We start from the raw sequence: 13,031 nt of genomic DNA, 5'->3' as shown, positions 1-13,031 counted from the left end.
AATTAATAAAGTGGTTAACATGAAATTATTTTCATAGAAATGATAGCACTTCTTTGTGGTGGCCCAAAACTGGAAAACGAGGGGATGCCCATCAATTGGGGAATGGCTGAACAAACTGTGGTATATGTTGGTGATGGAATACTATTGTGCTAAAAGGAATAATAAAGTGGAGAAGTTCCATGGAGACTGGAACAACCTCCAGGAAGTGATGCAGAGCGAGAGGAGCAGAACCAGGAGAACATTGTACACAGAGACTAATACACTGTGGTATAATCGAACGTAATGGACTTCTCCATTAGTGGCGGTGTAATGTCCATGAACAACTTGCAGGGATCCAGGAGAAAAAAACACCATTCATAAGCAAAGGATAAACTATGGGAGTGGAAACACCGAGAAAAAGCAACTGCCTGAATACAGAGGTTGAGGGGACATGACAGAGGACTCTAAATGAACATTCTAATGCAAATACTATCAACAAAGCAATGGGTTCAAATCAAGAAAACATCTAATGCCCAGTGGACTTACGCGTCGGCTATGGGGGGTCGGGGGGGGAGGAAAAGAAAATGATCTATGTCTTTAACGAATAATGCTTGGAAATGATCAAATAAAATATATTTAAAAAAATAAATAAATAAATAAAAAGAAATGATAGCACTTATGCAAAACCTGAAAGGCCTTGATTAAGATGAGAAAAGTTGTGTCTTTAAGTTTTTAAAACCCAATTTTTTCTCCATTTTCTGGTAGGAAAGTGATGATCAGAAAAAGTCTTCTTCCTTTTTGTATAATATTAAAAACCCTAGAGGGAAAAGATCCTTTAAAATGGGATCAAGTTTGAAAGGCTTGACATTTAACAGCTATGCCAATAGTCAATGGTAATTTTTCTCTTCAAGTTTTTGAGTAGTCTCTTTCTCCCTAATGTCTTAGAGTGAAATGTCTGTTTTCTGTGACCTGTTGTGATCAGGGAAGAAAAAAAGCTGTACAAAAGTGTATAAATCTATTGTTTTATTATCTTGCCCTATTTATATGAGTAAGATGGGGCAAAAGGGACCCTGAACTGTGATAATGGTTTATAAACTGATTAGTTGACCACTTGTGTTTCATAAGAAGAGTAAAAAAACTAAATCGGAAATAAATATTCACTCATTATCTACTTATTTTCCAAACATTCACTTATCCTATCTTTGGTCTTTAGAAAGGCATGAGCAAATAGGAGGGTCATTGCATTTCTCATGCAGTCATTTAGGGTTTCTAAATGGGTATTTTTAATGTTAGGATTGTTACAAATGAAATAGAGTTAAAACAATGGTGGCTTATTTTAAACTTTAAGAAGCCTTAGGTTCTTCATTTTTTTTTCCTATTCAGAGAAGATATCACTCTATCCACTTTGCCATCTTGCTGCCCTGAAATGTCCCATAGATAGTTGGTAAAGAGACAGAAGTCAGATAGGTGGCACAATGGATAGAGTGCTGGGCCTGGAGTCAGTAAGACTTGTCCTCATGAACTCAAATCCAGCCTCAGATACTTATTTAGGCAAGTCATTTAACCCAGTTTGCCTCAGTTCCTCATCTGTAAAATAAACTGGAGAAAGAAATAACAAAACTCTCCAGTATCTTTGCCAAGGAAACCCCCAAATGGAGTCAGGTCATAAAGGGTCAAACATGAACCAACAAGATATAAAAATGGAATTCAGTAGAGAGTATGGCTGGGACATGTATTTGTAGGAGTTTTCAGTAAGAAATGGTAGTTAGATTCATGGATGTGACTGTAGTTACTAAATGGAGGTGAAGAATAATGACCAGAAGGCAGCTTTGGAACACAATTAGAGAGCATGATATAGAATATGATCCAGCATAGGATACTAAGGAGGAGTCAGAGGATAACCCTGAGATAATAGGAGAACCAAGAGAGATCAGTGTCATGGAAACCCAGAGAGGAGAGAGCTTGCAAGAGAAGAGTCAATAGTGTCAACTGTTGCAGAGAAGTCAGGAATAAGAACTGAGAAAAGGCCATTGAATTTTGCAATTTAGGGGGAAAAGTCCTTTGCACATATTTAGGAACTCTAAAAATTGTGCTCCATTCTTGAAAAATAGTCACAAAATTGCTTCTTATGACTTTCTACCTTTTCTCAACAGGATGAATGCAGCTATGAATTGAAACTTAAACCCTACTTACAAATAGGAGATATTAGTTCAACATCAGATGTTCTCAGAAATAAACATGCCTCTTCTGCTTCTGTGAACATGACTACTTTACAAAAACCTTCATTCAAAAGGAATATGAAACAAAGTTGTTCATCTTCATTAATAGAGTTTGATGAAGAATGTTCCCAAGAATTTAAATCCAACAAAAACTTTTCTTCAAAAGTGAAAACCCCAAAAGAAATGACAAAAGAACAGCTTAAAACAAACAATAATGATAACTTTAGCAATTCCTTAATAACTGAGGTAAATTCTGTAGTTAGTTGTAACTTTTCAGAAGTACCACAAGTTGCTAAAGTGTCATTAGACATAGACAATGTCACAAACACAAATACTGCCCATGGTCACCTGTGTGAATTGTTAGTAGAATGCTCACCTATAGATAAATCTGAAAGTTCATTTGTTAGAAATCATGTAGCATCTAGTTATAATGATTTTACTGATGGAAAAAGTATTTCATCTAGCATATTTTATCTCCCAGAAGATCCTGACTTACTTAAAACATCTCCATTGTGTGACAAATGTTTCATACTGACCAAAGAAACACTTAACAATGTAGAAAGATTTTTATCTGAGTCTCCTCCTCATCGAGATGAACTCTATAATTTGAAAGATGAAATCATAAAGAAATCTTCATTTAAAAATCTACAAGATGATATGTCCAATTATTTCATGTCAACTTCATTTGTCAACCCTCCTTTATGTTCAGAAATAAATTCACCAAAATTACATTCATCTAAAAGTAACCAGCTTTCACAAATAAATTCTAATAGGATGGTTGATAGATCAAGTTGTGATGAACATGAGAATGAAATAAACACATGTGTCCAAAATGACAAAAGGTCATTTGGTGATCATACCCAAATAAATGGATCTCCTAAAAGATATTTAGTTAAAAAAAAAACTGGTGAGGTTTGTAAGACTCTCATGAAAAAATTAGGTATTGAGCAAGATCAGGAAAGAAAGTTTTCTGAAGCTACTGATACTGAATTTAATCAAGTGAGCTCTCCTTATATAAAAAATAACTCCAAATATTTATCTGTATCAGATGAAGCTTTTACAAGAGAAGTGGTACAAGTATCTCCATTCCGCATTTCTGATGAATGTTTGCTAGACTTTGATTCAGAAACCAAAATTCCATTAATCCAGTCTACCAAATTTGGTACTTCTTTTGAAGATATAGGAGTAAGCAATGAAAATTTCCAGAATGATGACATTTTTGATTGTTCTAAAGAGTTATTCTCTGTTAATTTTGATTTGGGATTTTGTAGTCCAGATTCTGATGAGGAAGACTTAGAGCAGGCACAAGATGTAAATAAAAATGTCCATCTAAAAGTGGATGCTTCTGGCAGTCATGTCAATACTACACAGATAGCTACAGATTATGGCCCAAGTAAAGAATCTATCCTAAGTACTTATGAAAAAAGTAATATTAGAAGAAGCATTTCTACACCATCAAAGCTACAACATCACTACCCAAATTATATATTTTCTCCACTGGAGACCACAAAAGATAAAGAATTTGAGTCTCCTGGTAATTCTTCAGCTGCCTCGATTTCTTTGCCGTTAGGAGAAAATGTTATGAGCACTCCTCTCCGTACACCAAATCCAATGGATTTATTCTCTACAGCGACACAAGAAATATTTGATACATCAACTACCAAGAAAAAAGTAAATTTAAGAGGGATTAAAAAAACCTTGAGTTCAACTTTTGAAAAAGTGGGAATTACAATGGAAAAGGCTGACAGCAATGAAGAGATTAATCTTTTTGAATCTTGCCATTATTCTGATGAAGGTAGGATTATACTTTTTTTATTTGAAAATTTTTATTTAATTGATTTAGAATATTTTTCCATGGTTCCATGATTCATGTTCTTTCCCTCCCTCCCCTCACTCTCTCCTCCAGTAGCCAGTGAACAGTTCCACATGTGTCATTGACATGATTATACTTTTAAGAAATGAGTACTTAATTAGGATTAATAAACCCAGGAAAACTATAACTTAGAAATTTGTGCACTTAAGTTATATATCCTGTCCTACAATACCTCTTACTTCAGACTGTAGTAGTCTCCAAATTACTCTCTCTAACCCTAATCTTTTCCTTCTCCAATCCATTTTCCATAGTTGCCAAGATCTTAACATGTCATTCCCTTGCTCAAAGAACTTCATTGTCTCTTTTACGTAAAAGATTGAAAACAAAACCTTTCAATTTGTTTTATATGACCCACCATGGTCTGGTTTCAGCTTACTTTTCCAGTGGTACGTCACATTACTCTTCTTTGTGTCCTTTTGTGTTTTATCCAACTTTGAACTACTAGCTATTTCCCGAATTTAATATTCAATCTCCCACTCATACATATTTATGGATGATTTCCTTTTTCTGAAATGTATTCTCTCCTCATCTTTGTTCTTCAGAATCTTTATTATACAAAAAAATTCTTTTTTCTATCCTACTTCCTTTACTATTCTTGAATGCTTATGTCCTGCCCTTACATACTTCACATTTCTTAACTTTATATCTATTTTTAGCCTTCCTTGTGGTCAGGAATTGCTTTATCTTTACATTTCTATCCCTAGTATTTAATATAGTGCTTTTTACATTGTAGGGCCAGAATAAGAATTTATTGACATTGAATTTAGAAATGTGGTGCTTCATCACACTTGATTTCTTTAAACAGTGGTATTTTCTAGAACCATATCAATTAATAGATAATTTGTTTTGGGCCTAATATGTGCAAGGGAGGCATTATTCTGGGTCATTATGCTATTGATCTCTGTCTCATCTGGCACTTTTTCCCTTTTATCCTTGTAGTTTTTTAGGGAGTCTTGGCTAAGTTTTAACCTACCATGTTTCCTTCTTTACCAGAAATACAACTAACTCTCTTATTATAGCCATTCACCAATCTATGGACACCCACTTTTTTTTTTTCTGGTTCTTCTCTGCTATAGATAGTGCTTCTATCACTTTTCTCATAAATGGGACATTTCTTCCCTTTTTCTGTTTTTTTTTAAACCTTCATTGGATATATTCCCAGCAGTGAAGTTGCTGAGTCAAATGGTATGAACAGTTTAATGACTTTCCATATATTAATTACAGGTTTTTTTCCAAAATTTCCAAAATAATTTTATACTTCCACTACTAGAATGTTAATTTGCCTGAATTCTGCAGTCCCTCCAGTTTTTTTTATGATGTTTGCCATTTTGTTGTATGTGAAACATAACCTCAGAATTTAAAATTTTTTAATTTTTCTAATGCTTTGGAACAGTCTTTAATATGGTTATTGATAGTTTGCAAATGTTCTTTTGAAAGTTATTCATATGCTCTGACTTCTTGTCTGTTGTTTCCTTATATATCCTCTATCTTTCTTGCATATCCTTATTTATCTTGTATATTCCGTCAGATATTTGATGCAAAGCTATTTTCCCCAATTGACAATTTCCCTTTTTATCTAAGCTACATTGATTTTGTTCATACAAAACTTTAAATTTTATGAAACTGAAAAGACCTTTTTTGGTTGTCAGAAATGCTTTTCTTTTACTTCCTATTCCTTTTAATTGTTTGGTTAGAAATTCTTCCCTATAGCTATTTTCCATTGCCCTCTACTTTAAAAGAATGTTGTAATCTTTTATATTTGGATTTTATATCCATTTGGAACTTCTTAGGATACATGATGTAGATGCTGGTCTTAACCTATTTTCAGCCAGAATACTTCCTAGATTTTCAAAATTTTTTTTTGTTAAACAAGGAATACTTTTAATAAGCTGACTTTTAAAACTCCTTTTGGTGTTATGTTTGTAGTAATCTTTTATCTGATAATCTCCAAGTGATCTTTGTATCTTATTTCTATTACTATTATTTGAAATTATTTTCATTTTTCAGATGTTGGTTTTTATTTTTATATTGATCTTGACTTGATTTATTTTATATCACTATTATTAAATGTTTTAAGAAGAACACTAGTTGAAAAAAATAGATCGTTAGCCGTGACTTCTTGTGAGGAGACCCAGGTTCATTTTCCATTTGACTCTTACCTGCTGTATGATCTGGTTCCTCTTTGTCTCTTTGAATTGTCCCCCACCCCCACTCGTGTTGTGTAAAATGTCAAAGAAATAGTTGGGCCACCTACTCCTAAGATTTGTGGGAGCTTCTTTCCTTTTCTTTATTTTCCTTCTCATTCTGTGCCTCTTCTGTTTTTTCTTTTTCTTCCTTTTAAGAATTCAGTGTGTGGTAGCTTGGCATGCTACTGTATACTTGTAGGTCCTGCCACTGAGGATGTTGGAAAGATTGGGAGTTCACTTGGGAAGGAGTTTTTTTTTTAATCTCCTTTCTTTTTCTGACATCTCCCCTCCTCTCCTTTCCTCTCCCTTCCTCTCCCCTCCCCTCCCCTCTTGATATAGTTCTTGATATAGGGGGGATAGTTCTTGATATAGGGGGGATCTTCAGACAGCTTGAGGAGGAGCTAAAAGATCCAGGAATATGACAGAGGTTCCAGGAAGATAAGCAGTGATTTTGGGCCTGTAAGTGACTACTGCCCTTCCTCACTCCCCTACCCCCTTTCTCCCCAATAAAGAACATTAGCTCTGGATTTAAATTCCAGATTTGCTTCCTTATTTCTCTGTAACTTTGGTATAATATCTGAATACAATTTTGATCTCTACAATATCAGGGTTTTAACTGGGTGGCCTTTCTTTTCTTTTTTTTATTTAGAATATTTTTCCACAGTTATTATCCCTTTTAGATCCTGCTCTATTCCCTTTCCCTCTGTTCCTCCTCTGGGCAGTCTTTAAGGTCCTTTTCTAGCCCTAAATACTCTGTTGCTATATGCTTGTTTCATAATTAAAAAAGTATATATTTTTCCTGTGATTGTTACAATCTTATTATTTTTTTTTCTGCAGGAAATAGCATTGGAAGTGAAAATGATGTAGTTTTCCAAAGAAAGAGTAAAAAGGTGAAAAGGGATCATCTGAAATCTCCCAATGTGAGTCATTCAACAACTTTAACAATGTACTTATTGGGAAGCTCCATTTCTCCCTAAAGAGTTTTATTTTTTAATTTGTTTAAATAGGTTGGGAAGAGCAGTGACATTGAATCTCCTGTTTGTGTTGTCAAGAAATGTAGGCGTCTATTAAGTACAGTAAGTTTCTATTCTATGAATCTGGCCAAATCCAGTGATTGTGATTTTGAATCTCTTTCTCTTATTTGTATCATTTAAAATTAGATGCCTAGCTGAAAAGTTGCAAGGAAAACAAATGCCTTTTCTCCATTACCTTCTTTTATTCTTTCAAAGATTTATCTCCTAGAAAGCTATTTTGCTTAGCAATATATACATATGCAATTCTTGAATTTTTAAATTTTCTTCAAGGACCACTGGACCTTGCTAAAGTTTTGTGTGCATTTATTTGAATATGATAGTCCTTGAAAAGGCTATTTATATAGTCAAATTCATGTGACCTTGTATATCTCAGTTTAAAGTAGGCCTATATTAAAATATTATACACAATAAGATGTGACTTCTCACTGTCTAAATTAGGCTTTATGCACTAAAGTGATTACCTAAGAGAATGGCACATAGGAGGCACTTAATAAGTGCTTTTTCTTTTCTCTTCACACAGTGTGTGCATCTAGGTCATACAAAATTTTCAAACTGGAAAAAGCCTCAAGGAAGTACTTGTTCACAGAGTTCTAATATAACTCATAATAATTTCATTATCTGATTTTTATTGCTAATTACAAATGTTACAGTTCCTGAATTTCTACTTAAAAAAAATTGATGGTTATATTCTGGACTAGGTGGTTAGTTTATAGAGTGCTGGACTTGGACCCAGTAAGGCCTGAATTCAAATCCAGCCTCAGAGGCTTACTAGCTGTGCCTTATGGCAAACCACTTCAGTATCTTATGCCAAAGAAGCCCCAATTGGAGCCATGAAGAGTCGGACACAACTGAATAACAAATTCTAGGCTGTCAGCAAAATAGACTGTTGACATTTGTTTTTGTTCTTGTGAATAAAGCAAATATGAAATAGATTGTTTTGGTTTCTTTATCAAATTATCAAATTGGCATATAGGTAGCACTTATGCTTTTCATTCAGTCAAAGTCATAAGTTGGGATTTCTTAAATTAAGGTTTTCTTTTAAAATGAAATTATTCTAAAACATTTCTAATGCCTTTTAAGGAATATTGTTTCAAAGAATTAGAGATTTATTTTTATCTTAATTACAGTGAATCAGTAAGCATTTAATAAATGTCTACTATATGCCAAGTGCTATATTAAGTGCTGGGGATAAAAAGAAAGGAAAAGATAATTTTCTCCCACTAAGAGATCATAGTCTAATGGGGGAGACAACATGTAAACAACTATGTACAAACTAGTTATGTTCTTTGAAACAATATTTTCCCAATTGTAATTAATTCTGGTGTATTTTCTAGGTTGTTTGGAGGAGGTGTGCTCAGTGAGTTAAAGCAAAAATGCTTCTCCTTCATTCATCTTCTACTTTCAACATTTTCACAGGCTGTTCACCATACCTAGAAAACTCTCATTCCTCATCTCTGCCTGGATTCCTTCAAATTTCAGCTAAAATTTCATTTTCTCTGAGAAGTCTTTTCCCGATCTCTCGTAATCTAATGCCTTCCATCTGTTGATTGTCTAACTAATCATGCATGCATGTATATATGCATGCATGTATAAAACCACAAATGTATGCATAATACTGCATACATATGTATGCACACACGTATGTGTTTGTTTATAGTTTGAATAGAATTATTTGCAGTTGTCTTCATTAGACTGTGGGCTCATGAATGGATGGATGGATGGAGAAATATAGATAGTTTGAACAGAATTATTTGCAATTGTTTCCTTCATTAGACTGTGGACTCACTGAGAGCAGAGATTGTCTTTTGCCTTTCTTTGTATCCCTAGCATTTAGTACAGGGCCTGGCACATAGCCATTTAAAAAATGTTTATTAACTTACTGACTTTTCAGTAACCAAACTACTGATATATGAAAGTCTAACGTAAGCAATATCTTACACTAGAATTATAGTGTTGATGATCTTTTAGTTTATCTTATACAATTATTTACCTATTTATTTTAGTCAGAATCATCTAGTGATGAAAGTATAGATTTTCATAAACCAGTTCTAACTCAAGACGATTTCCAGAGCAATAAAAGGAATCCTCCAAAAGATGTGAGAGTCCTAAAACGTTATAGAAACCGAAAGGTAAGAGTTTTCTAATTTCTTCCTAATATTTATCTCTGTTTTTGTTAATGGACTTTTAAACATAATTAGCAGCTTCTTCGCTGAAGTCTTCTCTAATGTCTCACTGTGGCTCCAGATAACCTTGTATTCTCCAAGGGTGTACCAGCAGTTTGTAGTCCTGTCCTGCCTTGCTGGGTTGGCTTTAAGTAATTAAAAAGCATGTACTTGTTAATCACAAATTAGCTTACTAATTTCAGAGTAGCTCAACACAGTGTGCATTTTTTTGACCACAGCAATACTTGAAGACAAAGTTTGTATAGGTTGGGATAATAATAATAGTAACATGTTTATTTAAGATTCTAAGGTTTGTGCAGAACCTTTTATAAGATTATAAGAAAAATATTGTGAGATAAGTAGTGGAAATATTATTGTCTTCATTTTAAAAATGTGTAAACTTAACCTAGCATACAAAAATCAGCAACTATAGTCTAAGGGCTTAATATAGCCTACAGCCTGTTTTTGTATGATCAGGTAGCTAAGAATGACTTTAAAATTTTAAAATACAGTAAAGTTTTATTTTACAGTGTAAAAAACATTCTTAGCTCCAGAGGCAATAGTTTGTGAACTCTTCTCTATTTCTTCACAATGATCTTTGTAACATGACACAGATGAAGGCATGTATCTTTGAAATATTGAAGATAATTAGGAATATATTTTCCTTATTTTTCAGCAAAGTGAATTTTTAGCTAAGACTTGTATTTTCTTTATGCTGTTTTTTGCAAGACATTTTACACTTTATTTATTGTGTTTTATTTCCATATTAGCAATAATAGATAGATACTTTTATTATCTTCATAATAATTTCCATGTGAGGCAAATAGAGATTACATAATTTGCTTGGGATCTTACAACTTTTAAAATGTAGGACTCATATTTTCCTATCTTCTGATTTATATCCATATTAATTCATTGTGTGACCCTCATTTTCATCAAAGATTTTCCCACTTTAAAATTTATTTCAGTGAATCAACTTCATTAAATTGTCTGATTGTAGAAAGAAGGAAAAAAAAACTTCAAAATACTTAAAAAGTTATTTGAGCAAAGTTTCAAATTCTATAAGAACTAAAGATTCTAAATTTGTGTTTCAATGTTAATGGCAGTTTCTTAGTTTTATGCTGTTTTGAACTGCTGCCTGAGAAATTTTCAGTGTGTGACTTCATGTTTCATGGGAAAAAAATTTCCTGAGTTAGAATTTGTGAGCATGGTATTAAAACAATACACACTTAAGATTCTTTTTTCTAATTACTGGCATGGTTCAAAACATCAGGGAAGACTTCTCTTTAGCTTACCCATTACTAGCAAGGAGTTTCCTTAATCTGATATTCTTTGCTGGCCTTTTTATAGAACTGTTTTTTCCCCCAGCATAAATGATTGAGTAGAAATTTCAAGATGTATAGTGATTTAATTAGAAATATGCAGTTTGCTGGCAGGAGCCAACTCAGATGATTTCAATGTGACCCTATGAAACAGCAAGATTAGAATAAGTGATTATAGCCATATTTATAAATTTCATTTCTTCCTTGTTTTTGTTGTTGTCTTCACATAGAATGTTCTCATTGCTTTGGTACTGGTTTCTTCTAGATCTGAATACTTATTTAAGTTGTCCCTTCATTTTTCTTAGCATGAAGGCAGGCAGTTTTTAGATGAAGAAGCTGAAATTTCTGAAGATGCAGAAGGTATTTCATCCGATGAAAGTGAAAAATCAGAAAATGAACAAGATTCTTTACTAGTTGACTTTCTAAATGATGGAACTCAACTTTCACAGGTTCTAAACGGTAAATGCCATTTTCATGCTTATTCCTTTTGTTTTAAAATCCTTTTTGACTTTGCTCATGCTCTAATTCTTATTTATTTTGTATTAAAATCACACATACAATGACTATGAAAAAGTTCTTATAAATTAGTATAATAAGCAGCTAGGTGGCTCAATGGATAGAGAGCTAGGTCTGGAGACAGTAGGTCTTGGGTTCAAATTTGACGTCAGACACTTCCCAGCTGTATGACCCTGGTCAAGCCACTTAACCACAATTGTCTTGCCCTTACTACTCTTTTTGCCTTGGAACCACTACTTAGCATCAATTCCAAGATAGAAGTTATGGGTTTAAAATAAATAAATCAATACAGTATTAAGTAAATTTTTTCAATTCTTATAAGATTAAACATCATTCAAAAGAATTAATTTTTGTATTGTATATTGAATTCATAAGCAGTTTTGTCTAATCTATATCTTGACTTCATTCCTTCTTTTTAACTACAACTTTTACTATTCCTGTTAAGGCCCTAATTACCTCTTGCATTTTCAGTTGCAGTAGGTTCTTTATTGGCTTCCCTTTCTCTATTCTTTGTACTCTTCATTCTTTACTTCATGCAATTACCAAAGTAATCTTTCCAAAGCATAGCTCCAACCTTATCACTTCCCTGGTCAAAAAATTTTACTTTCTGCCCCTCACCATTAGGATAAAGTACAAGCTCCTTTGCTTGGTGTATCAATGTGATGGACAAGCTGATCAATTCTTGGGTTTAAATTATCAAGTACTGAAAATGACCCAGTAGGAGAGACACAGTTGTATGGCTAAGAATAACTCATAAAAGGGAGATCTGCAATCCTGGTGTAGTCTATTCCTTCAAGTCATTATGTGGTACAGTAGCCCTGACTTCCTGTGGCTTGTAAGCCCTACCCATGTGCTCCAATACCCAAAGTCCTTTGTGGCAGAGAGAGTTTTATATAACCTCTTAGGACTCAGTAAAGAATGTTTAAAAATCAATTTTCATAGCCCCATTCCCTCTGGGGAACCCTTCCTTGAGGCTTAATCACTGTCTCAAGATAACATTTTTCCAAGCTGGCCTATCACAAAGTGCAATTTAGAAAGGAGTCAGAAACTAAACACAGTTTTTTTCCTCAGAAACAGAATACTAAGCAGACTCCTTGAATATATGCCTACCACCTAAGAAGTATTTTTGCCTTTGGAATCAATTCACAAGCTAGTAATTTCTTTGTTCTCCTTTCCACTTGACAAAACTTAAAATTTAAGACTCTGTACTCTGGTTCTATCCTACCTATACCCTATTTCATGCATGATCTGTATAAGATAAGGCTTCATTATTGTCTGGTTCTTAAATCCTTCCTTCCATTTTCTGCTATAAATCTGCAGAGACCTTTTCTTATACCTGGAGGGCATTCTCCTCTTCATGTACATTTTGAAAAGGTTCTTTTTCTTTTGTTTATGTGCTGCCTTCTCCAAGAAACTTTTTTCAGATCATTCTCTCAACCCTAAGCTGAAATTAACTTTTTCTTCTCAATTTTACATCTGTTCCTCTTATTTTCTCACATTCTACATTTTATCATTCTCCTAATTTCATCTTTATGAATTTTGTAAAATGCCCTGCACATGTAGTAAGCACTTAGAAATATTTATGAAACTGACCCAGGTGACATTTCTTTCCATGTTTTAGCCTTTAAGCTTTTAAAAGATTGTTTTTGAGGATATTTCCTGGTCATTCAAAATAGACAATTAACATTTCCCAAGTAACATGATTTGCTTAAATTCAGATTAATTCAAAGTTAGCTAAAT

The 13,031-nt window shown here is 33.5% G+C and overlaps 1 protein-coding gene across 2 annotated transcripts in view; it reads left to right on the top strand.

Annotated features, from left to right (window-relative positions):
* The window catches only part of FANCM (FA complementation group M), a 92,542-nt gene that overhangs the window by 54,138 nt on the left and 25,373 nt on the right, over window positions 1-13,031 (top strand). For both annotated transcript variants that reach the window (XM_007472922.3, XM_007472923.3), the window contains exons 14-18: window positions 2,133-3,993; window positions 7,095-7,177; window positions 7,265-7,333; window positions 9,295-9,420; window positions 11,081-11,234. In XM_007472922.3, coding sequence (XP_007472984.2) covers window positions 2,133-3,993; window positions 7,095-7,177; window positions 7,265-7,333; window positions 9,295-9,420; window positions 11,081-11,234 — 2,293 coding nt within the window. The remainder of the gene's footprint in view (window positions 1-2,132; window positions 3,994-7,094; window positions 7,178-7,264; window positions 7,334-9,294; window positions 9,421-11,080; window positions 11,235-13,031) is intronic.

Source organism: Monodelphis domestica, chromosome 1, assembly GCF_027887165.1.
Source record: "Monodelphis domestica isolate mMonDom1 chromosome 1, mMonDom1.pri, whole genome shotgun sequence".
Classification (NCBI taxonomy): Eukaryota; Metazoa; Chordata; class Mammalia; order Didelphimorphia; family Didelphidae; genus Monodelphis; species Monodelphis domestica.
This window is presented reverse-complemented; position numbering and strand designations above follow the sequence as displayed.